This window comes from Prionailurus viverrinus, chromosome C1, assembly GCF_022837055.1.
Source record: "Prionailurus viverrinus isolate Anna chromosome C1, UM_Priviv_1.0, whole genome shotgun sequence".
NCBI classification, from domain to species: domain Eukaryota; kingdom Metazoa; phylum Chordata; class Mammalia; order Carnivora; family Felidae; genus Prionailurus; species Prionailurus viverrinus.
The window spans coordinates 50,051,547-50,069,231 of record NC_062568.1 but is presented as its reverse complement, the minus strand read 5'-3'; the positions used below and the strand labels follow the sequence as shown (position 1 = coordinate 50,069,231).

Genomic DNA, 17,685 nt, shown 5'->3' with positions numbered 1-17,685 from the left:
ATCACTGCTCACTCCCACCACCCCACCTCATTTATATTGTCCCTTGTGGTGCAGTACTCCAAGCAGCGGATCAGGGTCCGTTCATACTCCTCGGCTTTGGCACGCAAGTTCACACCATCCCCCTCAAGGACGTCCAGCTGCTGCTGCAGGTTCTTGGCAGAAATGTTAGAGCAGTTCTGAAAATGGAACGGAAGTGCAAGTGACAAAGGGAATGGGCAAAAGAGCAATGAGACGGATGTGCTATTTACCTGCTTTATGAAACTCATAGAGGACATTAAAAACTAGGTTCCTGGTTTACTTTACCTCAAGCATATCTGAATATGCTGTAATGATTTCAGAAAGAAGCCAGACACCAACATGTCAGGGAAGGCAAACCATTGCATTTCCAGTCTTGAAACTTAAGTTTTGAAGATTTGCTCATCACACCCAAGTCTTTAAAGACGTCGTTTATTATAAGGTATAGTTTTTACTTCAAAAGCATAAAATATGCATCGGAAACCTTCAGCTTCTGCACTATAATTTTCCTGTCAACTTGAACTTAACCTCAGATTCATTATGGAAGTGCACCAATCTCTGCTCAGCACAGAGGGCTGCTGAGGCCAAGGCAGACAAGAGTTAGAGAACAATTTATATTATTTGTGCAAAGTGAGATGTCTTACTTTTTTTTTTTTGTAATATCTTTACTAATAAAATAAAACTCTTTAGAAAGAAAGTTCCTTCTTGGTAAAAACTGATTCTATTTTGTATTTCTGTCTTTTAGCTTAAAAAAATTATGTTCTTTGCATTCCATATAGTTTAATGGATATCTTAAATGAACTTTGAAATAAAATTGACCATTATGATTTATTAATGTTATACATATTGGATAGAAAAAACAATCTTTTCTCACTAAACTTAGGAATTTAGAAAGGGATTTTTTTTTTAAATCGGAGTCCAATATATTATTTAGAAAAATTTGATCTGGAAATATTTTCTTCTCTTTTTAGGCTCCTTTGTTAATGTCAGTCCACTGGCATAAAGCATGTCCAATGACTGGTGCCCAAGCCTTCTGCAAAGCCAGGAGGCTCCTCCATTCTGAGTTTTCATGGCTTAAGCAGCTTCTCTGGGCCTCAGATGCTTCTTTTATAAAATGAGTGTTGTGGGCTGGCTTATGTCTAGAATACCTTCCAGATCTGAAATGCTAAAGCAGCATTGGTCCAATCAATTTTTTTTCAACTTTTATTTATTTTTGGGACAGAGAGAGACAGAGCATGAGCAGGGGAGGGGCGGAGAGAGAGGGAGACACAGAATCGGAAACAGGCTCCAGGCTCTGAGCCATCAGCCCAGAGCCTGATGTGGGGCTCGAACTCACAGACCGTGAGATCGTGACCTGGCTGAAGTTGGATGCTTAACCGACTGCGCCACCCAGGCGCCCCGCATTGGTCCAATCAAAATATAATCTGAGCCACATGAATAATTTAAAATTTTGTAGTAGTCATATTAAAAAGTAAGAAAGAAACAGGTGAAATTCATCTTCATAATGTGGATTGTTCTACCAAATATGTCCAAATATCATCATTTTAATATGTAACCAAATGTAGACAATGTTAATACAGTTTTTATACTAAGTCTTTGAAATCTAGTTAATTGTTGCTAAACTTCTGTCAGAAATACTTGATCTGTATTCAAATTTCATAGTTGATAACTTAAAATGTAGATTCACATACCCAAGCTGTTCCCAACATACATAAAAGTTTTCCCATAATTACACTGTCAGTTTAAATTTTTTAAATTAATTAAAAATAAATAAAATTAGAAGTTCAGTTCTTTCATTGCATTAGGCACATTTCAAAGGTGAAAAATTGACTGCCATATTAGACAACACAACTCTACAATTCTATTTTTAATTAGCATGAGAATAGGTGTATAAAACAAGACTTGTATAAACAGATTTTCTCCTTAAATATTTTTTCTTTTGTTATAGGTGGTAGACATTCACCACAAATAACTATCCCAGTGGCTTAATGTATTTTTTAACTTAACATGTACTAGGCATTCTGCCTGGTTTCATTGATATTATAATAACCCAACTCTCAGCTTTAGTTAGATATGAATGATGGTGTTCTAAGTTGCTTACAGGTCTCTGTACTGAAGAGATGATGTCCACTCCCAGGGAAAGGGCCAGTTTATGGAGCTGCTCAATATGTGCCTGCTTCTCCTGAGAGCAACTGAGTTGAACCTGGGCTTCGTGGCCATCCTCCAGCTCCTTTGGCTGTTCTAACAACTCCATTTCTCTTGATTTGATGAGATGACCCAGCTGAAATTTAGGATGTTAACAATTAACATGGGTTTCATATTTTCAGGAAGACAGATTTTTTTTTTTAAACAAAAAGCCTACTTCCTATAACCGATTTTACTACCTGGTCAAAATGTTGCCAAGCTCATCTATAATTACTAGTGTTATAGACAAATAAATGTTACAGGGCTTCAAACCAAGAGGGTAAAATTGAGGAACTATTACTACCAGTTCTGTTAAAGAAGGTCATAGCCTAAAACCTTTGCAAGATCTAGGCTTGTGATCCGAGTAAATTCAGAGGCTATTTTAAAGGGATATCAACACATCTCCATTTTCTGTTAATAGAAACTAATAACGTAAGCCTATTTGACTAAGCATCTGACTCTTGATTTGGGCTCAGGTCAAGATCTCACGGTTTGTGAGTTTGAGCCCCTCATCAGGCTCTACATTGACAATGCAGAGCCTGCTTGGGATTCTCTCTCTCCCTTTGTCTCTGCTGCTCCCTGCTCGCTCTCTCTCTCTCTCTCTCAAAAATAAATAAGTAAACATTTAAAAGAAAGTAGAAGCTAATAACTTGAACCTGTACTAAGCACTCCTTAATGTCAGGTACTTAAGATACAAAAAAAAAAAACCCAAAAAACACATGAATTTATTTTCTTTCCTCAGAGAGCTTACACTTGAAGGGAGAAAGTAATTAAGAATAAAGATACTAAAAATGACAGATGTTTGAGATAAACTATGAAAGTTCTGGGAATTTAGAAAAGAAACAAATCACTCCAAGTAAGGTAGGCTTGTTGGAAGCAAGGATAGAGTTTAAATAGTAGAGAAGAGCAAAAAGGACCTGTCAGATAATAGCAGCCTGAGAGTCAAGGCTTGGAGTGAGGAAGGTGTGCATCATCTTTAAGGGACAAAGAAAAGCTCAGTTTGGCTGGAATGTAAGGGAGGATAGAAGCCAGTGAGAAAAAGTTAAAGGCCAGATTGCAGAAAACTTCTGATACCAGAAAAAGCAACTTGGCTTTTATTACACAATAATTTATTTATAATTTCATAGTTTAAAGGTTATTTCTTTATTTTGAGAACAAGTGCGAACCAGGGAGAGTCAGAGAGAGAGGGAAACAGAGAATCAGAAGTAGGCTCCATGCACTGTCAGTGTGAGCCTGATGTGGAACTTGATCTCGTGAACCATGAGATCATGACCTAAGCTGAAATCAAGAGTTCACTGCTTAACTGACTGAGCCACTCAGGTGCCCTTCTAATTTCATAATTTAAAACTGAGGGTCTTGGGGCACCTGGTTAAGCATATGACTCTTGATTTTGGTTCAGGTCATGATATGACAGTCATGAGATCGAACCCCACCTTGGGCTCCACGCTGGGCATAGAACCTGCTTGAGATTCTCTCTCTCTGCCTGTTCCACTGCTCACTTGCTCTCTCTCTCTTTCTTTCTCTCAAATAAATAAATAAATAAATAAATAATAAAAAAAATAGAGCTGAGGGTCTTCCAGATATCCATGACAAGTCCTACCTTTTCCTTAACTTGATGGAATTGGACTACCTTGTACAGGATATCCTCATAATCTTGGATTCTCTCTTGCTGTTTTTGATGGAGGTGAATAAGCTCCTTCAGTTGTTGAGACTTCTCTTTAACAGGGGCTCCTTTGCCAGTTAACTCTTCTGATTCTTTTACAATGTACTGAACTTCAACGTTCAGTTGCTAAAGAAGTTGAAAGAAATAAAAGATATCCAGCTTTTAGACAGCTTTTTCCTTTATAACTGACTATAGGAAGGTCTCAATCACTATTCTCTCATTTGCTAACTATTATTTATTGTCAGCCCCACCCCATCCTTGCAAATCCAGGCTTTGTGTTTGATGCTAAGGATACATTATTCTATTCCCATCTTCTTAGAAATTAAAAAAAATTGCTATAAATGCAAAAAACATGTTTCAAAGCTAGGTGGTGAAATAGAAAGTCACATATTTCTGTGGCACACCAAATACTCCAGTTATCTGTTAAATGAATGCATTTTAGATATTTTATGAAGCCATGATCATCTCTGATATTTAATGTAAACTAGAATCAGTATGATAAAAACATCAAGAGAAGACAAGTCTAAAAATACATTAGGGGAATTATTTGTCCTCCATGATAACAGAATGATCAGAATGAACTACCAGCTGAGCAATGTGGTAGATATGCTGCTTTAAAAACAGTCATCCCAGAATCCACAAATAGACACCACATGTAGAGAGGGATAAAGCAGCTTCCTTTTCCCTAGGACCACTCAGATACCCCTTGTAGGAATCCAGATTTTGGGATAGAACTTGCAAATGCTGGACAACTCAAAGAGGAAGCCACTATAATGTCAGGGATGGAGCTTATATCAAGGAGAAAAGTAGTGGAAATCATTTAGGCTAAGGAAATACTTTGCAGAAGAGTAGCCTAATAAAGGTCTTCAAATTGAAATCAAGCATAGGGGAATCAAATATATGCATACCACAGTGACAGAACTAATGAAGCTTGGGAATGGCCCCTGACTTAGAAGAATTTACTCACGCATGCATGTGCAGGGCCACGTGCATGCATACATACACAAAATGCCAGTAGGCATATAACACAAGGTATATCAAAGTAGCTAACACGTAGGCTAATTGAATTTTCTAAGAATTTATAGAAAAGACTTCACCATGGGCTACAATGGTGTGTGTGTGTGTGTGTGTGTGTGTGAGTGTAGGAGGTAGTTTTATGCTATATCAGTTTTACCTTTAAAGAATCTGAAATAGGGGTGCTTGGGTGGCTCAGTTGGTTAAGTGTCTGACTTTGGCACAAGTCATGATCTCATGGTTCATGAGTTCAAGCCTCATGTCAGACTCTGTGCTAACAGCTCATAGTCTGGAGCCTGCTTTGGAGTCTGTGTCTCCCTCTCTCGCTGCCCCTCCCCCACTCATGCTCTCTGTCTCTCAAAAATAAATAAACGTTAAAAAAAATAAAAAAAAAAAGAATCTGAAATAGATCTTCCCTAAAGGAATCTTCAGTCTTCTGATTTGGCATTCTTTAAAGCCAACATTTTTGAAGTAGCAACCAACAGCAATGCAGATATCTTAACTTCGCAGTGAAGAACAAGAAGTCAGGCAAGAGGACAGCATGACTGGCAAATATTTTTGACAGTTGTATCAGGTTTAGGAGCGGCAGGAGGTGGAGGGTATGGAATGCATGGGCAGTCTGGGCCTGGGAACATGACTCATGGTTTTATCTCTCATCTTCTGAGGGCTCTCTGAGAGGGAGAATGGGAGAGCACAGCAAGATTCCTGGGAGAGTGGTAGGAATCTGGGGTGCCAGTGAATGGGTATGGTGACATCATAGTGGTGATTTCAAGGACAAAGGGGAGCAGAGCCTCTGTGTCAGAGCTTGCTCACCCTTGTTCTGAGATGTCTTAATCTAAAACATGTCTATAGGGAAATAATTAAAATGAATATATGTGATAGCTTCATGTAAATTCAAATAATCTAAGATAATATATCAGGCATTTTGTAGCCTGAATATTTGTGTATCATCAAATACAGAATAGTGCAGAAAAACATTAAGAAAATGTGTTTTTAAAGTGTAATTTTAGGGGTGCCTGGATGGCTCAATTGGTTGAGAGTTCGACTCTTGATATCAGCTCAGGTCATGACCTCATGGTTCACAAGATGGAGCCCCATATCAGGCTCTGTGCTGACAGCACAGGGCATGCTTGGAATTCTCTCTCTCCCTCTCTCTCTCTGCTCCTCCTCCGCTCTAGTGTGGGCACATGCACTTTCATTCTCTCTCTAAAATAAATAAACAAACATTTAAAAAAAAAAAGTGGAGCTTTAGACAAACCATGCTTTTGTTTAAAAAATAACAATTCACCAGTCTGTTAAAATTAATTAGGTAAATCTCAACTGAACAGTTTTTGATTTTTTTTCCCATTCACCCAAGTCCATCAATCTGTTTCTTCACCTGGAGGTGAGGCTTCATTTCACTCCATTTTTTCTGTAGACCTAAAATGGTCTGGAGGCTCCCTCCAAGGTCAAGTGCAGACACAGGCATAAGTGCTTCCTGAAGAAGTTTTAAGTTGTAAGTGGTCTGAAATATATATTAGATAGTTATGTGTTTATGTTCTTGGACACCATTGGCAATCCAGTGATGACTGGTGCATCACCAAACTTTTCAGTCCCCATGAAAACACTCACTACCTCAAGTGATTCTGTGGTCCTAAACTACCAATGAACAAAACCACAGGCCCTGGGTTTCCTTTACTTTGTTTTGTTTTGTTTTGTGGTAAAATACACATAACAAAATTTACCATTTTAAACAGTTGCTAATTGTGCAGTTTTGTGGCATCAGAACATTCACATTGCTGTGCATCCATCGCCACCATCTCCAGAACTTCTTGCCATCCCAAACAGAAACCCCATACCCATTTACCAGGAACTTCCGTTCCCTCCTTCCCTCAGCCCCTAGTAACCTCTATTCTGCTTTCTCTCTTTACGAATTGGACGACTCTGGGTACCTCCTGTAGGTGGGATCATACAACATTTACCCTTTTGTGACTGCCTTATTTCACTTAGCATCATGTTTTACAGTCTCTTCTATGTTGCAGTGTACATCAGAATTTCATTCCTTTTTAAGACTTAATGATATCCATGCATGTTCCTGTACCTTTCTAAGTTGTTCTTTGAATGCTCCCCACTGCTGTTTCACAGGTTTGCTTGCTGTGGCTTTAAGTTGCCATGTCATCCGAAGGTGGCTGAGTTCTTCTCTTTCTGCCTTCTGGCTTTCCATAGTGTTCTCCATAAAGTGCACTTCATTTTTCACATTTAGTATTTCATTCTTTTTTGCCTGTTAAATTAATAATCCATATAATGGCTTTTCTTCCCCAAGAGACACAACATTTTTGTATACACTCTTTTAGGAGACAAACACTTGATCATGGCCACCACGGAGCATGGTTCTGAGATCAAGACAAATCTGGAATGCTTGTGTAAAGGCACAGTGGGGCTCTCAGAACCTCTGGTCTATGCTCGGACACCAGGTCCTGAGTACTTTAGAATCCAGTAGTGTTTGACTCCCCACCCTCTCCACCCCTGGCCAGAGTCTGGTTATTTCCTGGAGCTTAAGGGGTGATTAAATGAGTGTCAGGATCCAGAAATGTTCAAGTTAACATTATTTTAATGCATACGTTTTGAAGTATATTCCATCTTTTATTTTAACATTGTAAATAATGTTAAATAACTCATTAGAATATGTCAAAGTCTCAGCACCAGGAAATATGAGGAGTCTGCTTTTCTCTTTCAACTATCCCATTGTATATACTACAGTTATTTCAAATTTTCTTTGTGAACAGTTCTTAAAGCTACTCCCTTTTGTAAGAACTGAAATGTACATCTATATATCTCTGTATTTTTATCCTTATTATGCACCTATAATACACAGCAGAACCCATCTTAAACAATATTTTTTAAATCCCTGCTATAAATAAAGTTAGGGTATCTTTCACATATTATTAAGAAACTATTAATCAGAATCACAACATCTAAATTCAGAGTCCTCTTCATTTCTACATGTTTTGGCTGCCTGATTTGAAAGCCTATAAACAATGGTTTTAAACAGGGGAAATTCAATTGCAGTCAGAAGAATAAAAGAAGTAAAGAGTAAGACCATGTACTTTTTTGTGAGTGCAAACATTAAAAAAAATGCAGAAGAATATTTAGTTGACAAAACAATGGTTTTTTACTTTGATGGCTAGCCTTTCTCAATAAATCCTTGAATTTCTCAGGAGCAAATATGCATAGATTTCTATACAGTAAAATCTTGGTTTACAAGCGTAATTCATTCTGGAAACATGCTTATAATCCAAAGCACTTGTATATCAAAGCCAACTTCAAGAACCATTGGCTCAGTTGTGATCGTGTGACATTCGGCATCACGTCCTACTTGTACTCCAAGACATCATTTGTTTTTCAAATTAAAATGTATTAGAAATGTTTGCTCATCTTGTGGAACACTTGCAGAACAAGTTACTCATAATCCAAGGTTTTACTCTAATCACAATTACAGCTAGGGATCTAGAAGTCAAGGGATCTTTTAGATTGTAGTCAGAAGACAGTGTCATAAATGTGTGCTGGAGTATTTTAACAGACCATCTTATTTCTAAATTATTTTAAATGACATTAATATTTCACATTTATATTTTTATATTAATTTAGACATTATAAAGTGCCAATTAATTACAAAAGAATATAATTGCAAGTTCTAAATAAGATCTCTCCTATGAATTTGGAGATTCAGAAATAAAATGATATATGCTGTAACTATGGTTAACAAGATGATAATATATCATGAAAGATATCAGACAACTTCAGCAGAACCCATCCTGAACAATATTTTTTTAAAAGATGCTATAAATAAAGTTAGGGTACCTTTCACATATTATTAAGAAACTATTAAGCAAAATATAATATATAATTTAATGTAAACTTGGAAATTGCAGCATATCAATGTCGACTATAATCAGCAGGGTATGATTCTAGTGAGGCCTGGAAAAGGGAGTGCACAGTAGTATTTGTGCTATCTAGCTAGCAGGATTCAAGAAGAGTGATTATGTACTTGGCAGACTTGAGTATTTTGACCACTCACCAAGATTAAATAATTTGCCCAAGGTCTAGTTAGTAAACACGCTACTCATTCTACTTCTGTTTAGGGGCATGGAAAAAATTGTCATAATCTTATCTAATAGGGTACTAAATTACCCATTTTCCATTTGGATTCAGGCACAATGAATGGTGTGTCTTGTTTTCCAGACACGTTGATAACAGGAAGGCAGTATCCTGGATAGCATCCTTGATATTCACTGCTATATATTAGTAAATTAGCACTTTCATTAACATGTCTGCCCAGAGTTCTCACATAAATCAATTTCTCTGATCTTGATGATTTTTTAGATGAACTGAAAAATTTTCGGTGTCAACCTTGAAAAGATGAGCCACAGCAACCCAATCAAGAGCAGAACATTCAGTGGAAAATGCCAGCAGGCCTTCTTCCTCTTTAGCAACCACAAACTGGTTGCCACATTTCAACAATAATGTTTGTTTGAAATCCTGATGGTCCAAAAAATATGAAGAAATTAAAACTGTGTTTTACTTGCTTTACCAATGATTTCCTATCTCAGAATGTTACTGAACCAATAAAGTTAACTATTATGTGGATCTTAATTCTTACCAGTAAGGAAGAATTTTATTATATGACAGTTTTTAAGGACCTTGAGGTAAAGCATGTGTTTTTATACATAATATCTGATATTTGATGAATATTCACCAGTCCTACCAACACAGGGCTACATGACTGGAAACCAAGAGAAAAAAGTAGACAACAGAAACAACTCCAGGCTCAGATGCTGGAGTTAGCTGACAAACACTTTGAAATACCCATGATTAATATGATCAAGAGAGTACAGGACAGATGTAGAGAGGACAGGAGAGATAATTGCATTGGTAATTGAAATCTAATTAAAAAAAAGATACAACTGGAAATTTCATAACTGAAAAGTAAATTTCTGAAATGAAGTCGTAATAAAAAGGATAGACAAAAATGAAATTTGCAAATATTTGAATTCCTTCTGGGTGTAAATTAGAGAAGTACACAATTAAGAGACTAAAGAGTATATAACGAACAAAGTAAAAATGTGAAAGGTGACAGATCAATAGATAATACATGTTCTAAATGTTCCAAATGAAAAATCACTTAATTAGTTTTTACAGTAAAGCACCCGTACAACATAAGAACATGGGCGAATTGCTTAGCAAGTTTTCTCTGATGCTTAAGAATAGTATTAGATAAATCAGCACTATAAATACTTTTTTTCCCCACATAGACTTAATAAGATGGTCTTCAAACCACGAAGGTTGAGCTAGAGAAGATAAAGAGTTGCTCAGAGTGATGAGAAGAGTTACAGAACCTAATTCTTCCAGATGAATTCAGTCTCCAGACTGAGATTGATCACATTTCAGAGCACTGGGAAAATTGCAGATGTCAGTTATCTTTGCAAATCTACAGAAAATAAGAAAAGTGCCAGAAAGTTAGAGAAAGGAGAATGCCCTGGTTTTCACAAGGGGGAAAAGGATGGACTACATAATTTACAGATTGGTAAGCCCTACATTGATAATTAGTGCAGTAAGTTCATCATCGATCAAGAAGCTTGTAAGCACTTTGGGAAGAATTCCCTGATCACAAGGAGTCAACCTGATTTATGTCAAATTATACTTATGTAATGGATAGGATACTTTGTAGGCAGACCTTTCTTTGAGCTGTCTCTCTCACTACAGACTTAGGAAAAAAGTTGTGAATTAATGGTTGAAATAAAGTACTATTGGAAGTGTCTGTGATTGTTTAAAAAAACTGTCTAATCAAGCAATTGCTGAATGGGTTGGGACGTCAACTTGCCCCATAGACACTTTTATTAAAGCTCTACTTGCAGCCATAGAAGGCCTACTTATCAAATATATAGACTTAAACTTAGAAAAGATGGCTAATGTAGTAGATAGCAGGGTCAAGTTTACTTTAATAAGATGGAATCATAGGTAAAATGAAATTAAATAGTAATAAATAAATATAAAGGCCCACATTTGTATATGAAAGATAAATGCTTGACCAATATAAGATGGGAGTGATCTAGCTTGGCAGAAATTGCAATGAAAATGTAATGGGAGTTGTATTTGATCACAAGCCTAATATGAATCAGCAAAGTGAAATTATTGCTAAAAATGCTAGCATAGTCTTAGGTCTCCTTGGTAAAAAATGATGTCCACTTTGTTGTACTTTGTGTTGATGTTGTACCTCACTTTTTGGTTACATTTCATGAATGATTTTGGCAAACCATAGAAAATTCTGGGAGGGATAATTAGGATGCAGAGAGAAGTGAAACTGTCTCACAAATGATGGAAAGGATTTATATGTGGTTAGCTGCCTAAAAAACTCAGATTAGACATAGCAACTGTTTTCAATGTTTGAAGGACTTACATGTGTAAGAAGAATGAAATGTGAATTTTTTTCCCCTGTGTAGCTACAGAGGGTCAGAAACAGATACAAAGACAGATTTGGCTTAACATTAAAAAAAAAAAAAAAAAAGGTTTCTAGTAGCTGGGATTTTGTAACAATGAAATGAGCAGTTTCATTAGGAAGATACTTGAGGCATTAAAGGAGAGTTGGAGTAGCTATTTTTTAAAACTCTGTAGAGAACTTTATCAGCCACAGGTTGATATAAAGATTCTAGGGTATTTTACAAATACAACTTAACTAAAATTTAGAGTACATTTCTAAATATAATGGAGCTTCACTATGGAAAGATCTGCTATGGTATGAAATTTTTCAAAATGATGATTCATCCTAGATATTGTCTTAAGCTCCTGGAAATTTTGTAAAGACCTTGTTACATATTCTCAAAATAACACAGAACTTTTGCATGAACCTCTACTGACGTATCTGTGTAATAGTGGCAGTGTTGTATTTGGATGACAGTCACTCTTTCTTCTTAGTAGTTAAAATAGCCTTCATTATATCTGTGTGGATGGAACTAGAGGGTATTATGCTAAGCGAAATTAGTCAGTCAGAGAAAGATAAATATCATATGACTTCACTCATATGAGGACTTTAAGATACAAAACAGATGAACATAAGGAGAAGGAAGCAAAAATAATATAAAAACAGGGAGGGGGACAAAACACAAGAGACCCTTAAATATGGAGAATAGAGGGTTATTGGAGGGGCTGTGGCAGGGGGGGTGGGCTAAATAGGTAAGGGACAATAAGGAATCTACTCCTGAAATCACTGTTGCACTAGATGATAACTAACTTGGATGTAAATTTAAAAAAAATTAAATTAAAAAATAAAAATAAATCCATCCTTACTGAAAGCATAGCCTTCATTATAAATTAATAGAAAGTCTAAGACCAAATAAGCATGTAAATGCTGGGCTTTAGGACTGTTCTAGGTTGAATGAAGCTAAAACAAACAAACAAACAAAAAAACTTCCTAAACCAGCAAGGTTGATTAGCAGACAGTTGAACTTGAATTTATGATTTTGACTTTGATAGTAATCCTTGCAGAAGGTGTGACACATTTAATATCATTCTTACCATATTAATTAAATTAAGGAACTCAAGCCCTAGGTCTTGAGTTAAAAAGCTCCTGTTTAAAAATAGCTGCCACTGCTTTTCAGCTGAGTCAAACTGACGCTTGGATTCAGCATCATCCTCTTCCTTCCGTGGGATTTCAGTTTGGTAAAACTCCTTTAGGCTCTGACACTGCTCCTCTAGCTTAAAAAAATGAGAATACAAATGAAAATTAAAAACACTTAAAAACATTTTTTAAAGTTTATTTATTTATTTTGGCAGAGAGAGTATGCACACATGTGTGCACGTGCACAACCCCCAACACACACATGATCGGGGGAGGGGCAGAGAGAGAGAGAGAGAGAGAGAGAGAATCCCAAGCAGTCTCCGTGCTGTCAGTGCAGAGCCCGATACAGAGCTTGAACTCATAAACCATAAGATCATGACTTGAGCTGAAATCAAGAGTCCAATGCTCAAGAAACTGAGGTACTCAGGCACTCCTTAAAAACATTTTTAAAGAAAAATAACAGTAGATTCTAATAAAAGCCTATTTAAAAATCAAATGGAAATGATATTTCAGAATTTTTTATTTTATTTATTTATTTTTAACGTTTATTTATTTCTGAGACAGAGAGAGACAGAGCATGAACAGGGGAGGGTCAGAGAAAGAGGGAGACACAGAATCTGAAACAGGCTCCAGACTCTGAGCTGTCAGCACAGAGCCCGATGCAGGGCTTGAACTCACGGACCGCGAGATCATGACCTGAGCCGAAGTCGGACGCTTAACCGACTGAGCCACCCAGGCGCCCCGAACACTTCAGAATTTTTTAAATAGTTATTCAATATTGTCAATTAACTGAAAAGACATGCAAATCTATTTAGGTTGTTGAGAGACAGGAGTACCCCTCAGTAGCAAATTAAGCTGACAAGTTTGTTACCTATAAGACCTACTTACCATAGCCAAAACCATATTTATGTATTATATATGTGCATGTTTTGCAATTGGGGACAATTTATGTCAAAGACCAGAGTGGCTCCATTTAAAGCTGAGTTTTATAATTCAGAAGAAAGACATACGACACACATACACACATACAACCAGGGAATACAAATCAGAAAGAAAGAAAGAAATATAAGCCTGTGAAAAATTGTGATTATTAATCACAATTTCTAATCAGTGATAAACCAGAATAAAAAGTACAATTACTAATTTTCTGTGCAAGTATTAATATTAAGCTGCCTCAGGAGCTAATCTTACTAAGGTATATTACTTCACCTGCCTAAAATTTTATTTCCTCATTTGGTAACCAATGCTAGCAATACTAGATTATTTTAAATCACTGACTTTGATCAGAGCTTATATAAAACCAAATGCACCTGCAGAACTATGGATTAACAGGTAATTGGATAATGTAGAAATAGTAGAAAATTTTTGACACAAGCTTTTATGCATTAAATTAATATTTAATAGCCAATAGGATGAGACTGAAAGAGCAATCTAAACAGGGTGAGAAATTTCAGGCAATGGTTAGTCACTATATTTTAAAGGCATTAACATCATCCTTCATCTAAATGAACTTAATAGGTGAGCCTGCAAATGTGCTCAGAAACAGTTCTATTCTCATTTCCCAATTCCATTTATTCATGCTTCTGTTTTGCTGATGCTTCTTTCCTTAGCCAAGAATGATCTTTCCTTAATTTTCTGCTCCTACCTATGCTTCATGAGCTAGTTAAAATGCTACCTCCTCCATGGAGTCTTTTAAGATTCCCTAGTAAGAATTAAGCATTTATTTCCTTGGGTTCCCAAAAATAGTTCTGGGAGAAAGAGAACCATAAGCAAATTATCATAACACAAAAACAAATATACACAGAGGGACCACCAACTCTACACAGAGTAAATAGGGAAGAACTTCCCAAAGGAAGTGGCATTTGATCTGTGTCTTTCAGAATTGTCCAGGGTAAGAGGGAGTAGAAGGGGATCCCAGATGGAAGGAATAACATGTGCAAAAGCACAGGTGTGAAAACACTGACTGGTTCAGAGCATGATAAAAGCTCTTAGTGTGAGTGAAGTTCAGGTTGCATAAGCTGATCGGTTAAGAAAGAAGCTAGAGGGATCACTGTGGCAGGATAAAACTGGCCAGCAGGTTTCAGCTTGGTTTCTGCTGTAACCAACACGATGTGACAGATTCTCATTAGTGTGAAACAACCGATAGCTATCACAATGATTCAGAATCAGCATGACAACTATCAGTACTTCTATCAGTGTCAATTTGATGGGCTGTCTGTAATGTACAACTGTAAAAACATAAACTTTAATTCACCCTCTTTTTCCAACTTCTCAAAAAAGCCTTGAATGCAAGTAAGTACAGGAATTCCCTTCAATCAGTACTAGTTTATGTTTTGGATAAGTGATAAACTTTAATACTTCATCCATTTTTGGTAAAGGTATTTATACTTTGTTTCACAAATTAAATTTTTCGTAGTATCTGAATGCCAGGAGGTAATCCAATCAGATTTGCTTTAGAATGACCGTTTTCTGAAAGGAGTGTAGGGGAGAATTAAAGGAGGCAGAGAGAACAGATAGAAGACAATTCTTTAAGCTGAGCAAGAGATGATGGGGGCTTGAACCAAGAAAGAGGAGGCACAAGTAGAGGGGAGGGGGATTCAGAAATCTTTTAGGTTGCCCCTATACATAAACAAGGGATAGCATGGCCTTTGATATAGGAAAAAAAACAAAAGGGAGGAGACTGGGGATTGAACTTCAGCTTCCATGTTTACTAGCTGTTTGATCTTGGATACCTAACTTCTCAGAGTCTCAGTTTCCCCCATTTTTAAAGTAGGCATAATAGTAACTAAACATAGAAATGTTATAAGGATTAAATGAAGTCAGGAATGAAAAGCATGGGGCCTTGTACAAAACATGTGCTCCTCGAGAGAGAGAGGGCTCAGAAAAGACTGTGAAGTTTCTACCTTGGACTTTTGAAAAATGACAGGGTTATTTATGCCAAAATACAGAAGAAAAACATATTTGAAAAGGAGACAACTGGTTGTGTTCAGGAGCCTATAGGAAACACAGGTCATTAGTATGATTAGAAGTTGAAAGCATTGACCTGGGGCTCAGACAGCTGGGGCTGAGAAACTGTTTTTTGTTATTGGTGAATTGAAACCATAGGTGGGGATGCAAGTTTTGCAGGGAAAGTATATAGAATGTCCAAAAGAGAGAGCACAGGTAAGAGCTCCATGATCCACCACACTTCAGGAACAGAAAACCAAATGAGGAAGAAGGAGAAGGAACAGATAAAGAAGTAGACAAGATGATGTCACTTATATGAATTATCCAAATAAAGTTAATCTATAGAGACAGAAAGCAGATCAGTGGTTGCTTGAGGCTGAGGGCTGGAAGCCAGGATTGACTAAAAATATGCACCAGGGCTCTATTTGTGGTGATGGAAATATATATATACCAACACTGGAGTGCAGTGATGCTTTGCACAACTCTGTAAATATACTCAAAATCATTACACTCTAAAGTAGGTGAATTTTACCCTATGTAAATTATACTTCAACAAATCTGTCTTTTAAAAAGTCATGGGAGGTGAGAGAGAGTTATTTAAATAAATGTGGCAGAAAGATCAAGCGGGGTGAAGACTGAAAATACACCATGTCATTTGTCAACTGGTAAGTTGCCAGGACAGAACAGGGAAGACACTAGAGGGAGTGGGGTGAGGTTTGGGGAGCAGGCAGAGACAAGAAGTGTCATCTTCCCATTCTAGAAGTGCAGGTGTGAAGAGAAGGAAAAGTACAGAGTGACAGCCTTGGTGAGGGCAAGACCATTGGCATGGATACAGACCAAAGAGAAGGAAGCAACAGAAAAAGCAGATTTGAACAATTAGAGGATGGGTCTAGCTGAAGCTAGACTCTGAAGGATGTAGGTGTGTACAGGGAGAGACTGATGACTGATTTGTGTTAGGCACAAATAGAGACTTCATGTTATTGGCAAATGGAGGATGAGTGAACATGTCAATAGGTTTGGAAGACCAAGGAGGTCAAGACAGGCTCGATGGTCTTGTTTTTTTTCAGTCACATATGAGGAATAGGCATTGGCTGAGATTTAGGGATGGAAAGTGGAGTAAGATGTTTGAGAATTGCTACTGAATGGGCACCAACTAGGGAGTATATGGGGGACCCAAGCAGAGACCCACAAATTGTAATGGTACCAATCAGCACAACAGTATGATTTTCCACAGGAGTGTCTGAAAGCTTGGAAGTGGAAGCTGAGTAAATAGAGTGTTGTGCTGATCTAGAATTGGGAATTGGCAGCGTAGGTCAGGGTAGAAGGCAGGGAGTTGACAGCATGGGGAGCAGGCTGGAAATGAGTAAGCAGGAGCTGGTGAGGAGAGAAGGCCACCCTGAGGGGGTAGGAGGGCGACAGACTGAGGAGCACTGCCAAGATGAGAAGGACAGAGGGCTCCACCAGGGTGGAGAACAGATTTGGTGAAGGCAGGGAGGATGAAAGGGCATGAGGTCCTTCTGAGAACATGTTTCTTACAAAGCTAAGGTTCCAGCCCGAGAGAGACTCCTGGTTATGAAGGCCAGGGTGGCCATGGAAATAGACGCTGAACTAGAAGCCAAGCAGGTGCATTTTGGCAATGAAGACACAGAAAACAGCCCTTCTTTGTACTTTCTCCACCATTTCAAGTTTCAAGCAAATATGTTCATCAACTGGATAATCCTGTCAATTGTAATACCTTTGCCCCAAACCATGAGGGTTCAGGGCTAAGAAATGACAAAAGGAGGAGGAGAAAGGTGGAAAAGGAATTCCCTGAGATTTGCAGGGACCGGGCATGGCCTTTCTCCAGAGTGGTGAGAATTGAGAACATTGCAAAATGAGAACTGGTGGAGGAAATGTGCTTAGACAGGACGGTGGCCGTAGGAGGCAAGGGTGTCAGTGGGAAAATTGAAATCGAGCATGCTCCCTAACTTCGGTTGGCTCTACCTCCTGCTAGGCCAGTACCCACCTCCCTGAAAGCAGCAGGGTCTGTGTGCACCTGTGTGCACTGCCACCAGAGTTAAATGAGGTGGGACCCTAGCACTTTTCCATTACTGATGTCATGTTCCAGAGACTGAGACCTTTGAGAGAGGGAATCTTGGTCTACTAGACAGGATTTTACAGAGTCTCTGGTACAACCCTATCAAAATAGTGCCTCAGAGGAAGCTCTCAGAGAAAACTCGTTAAAAGGCATCAAACAAGACAGATCTGAGAGTGGACCCAAACGCCCGTA

The 17,685-nt window shown here is 37.8% G+C and overlaps 1 protein-coding gene across 5 annotated transcripts in view; it reads right to left on the bottom strand.

Moving 5' to 3' along the window:
* Window positions 1–17,685, bottom strand: part of CCDC141 (coiled-coil domain containing 141) — a 232,536-nt gene that overhangs the window by 63,405 nt on the left and 151,446 nt on the right. For all 5 annotated transcript variants that reach the window (XR_007155001.1, XR_007155002.1, XR_007155003.1 and 2 more), the window contains 6 exons: window positions 12,428–12,607; window positions 6,957–7,136; window positions 6,255–6,380; window positions 3,800–3,988; window positions 2,117–2,296; window positions 27–176 (listed from right to left, as the gene is read on the bottom strand). Coding sequence is in view for 2 of the 5 variants with exons in the window: in XM_047872361.1 (XP_047728317.1) it covers window positions 27–176; window positions 2,117–2,296; window positions 3,800–3,988; window positions 6,255–6,380; window positions 6,957–7,136; window positions 12,428–12,607 (1,005 nt within the window). In the remaining 3 variants the exon portion in view is untranslated. The remainder of the gene's footprint in view (window positions 1–26; window positions 177–2,116; window positions 2,297–3,799; window positions 3,989–6,254; window positions 6,381–6,956; window positions 7,137–12,427; window positions 12,608–17,685) is intronic.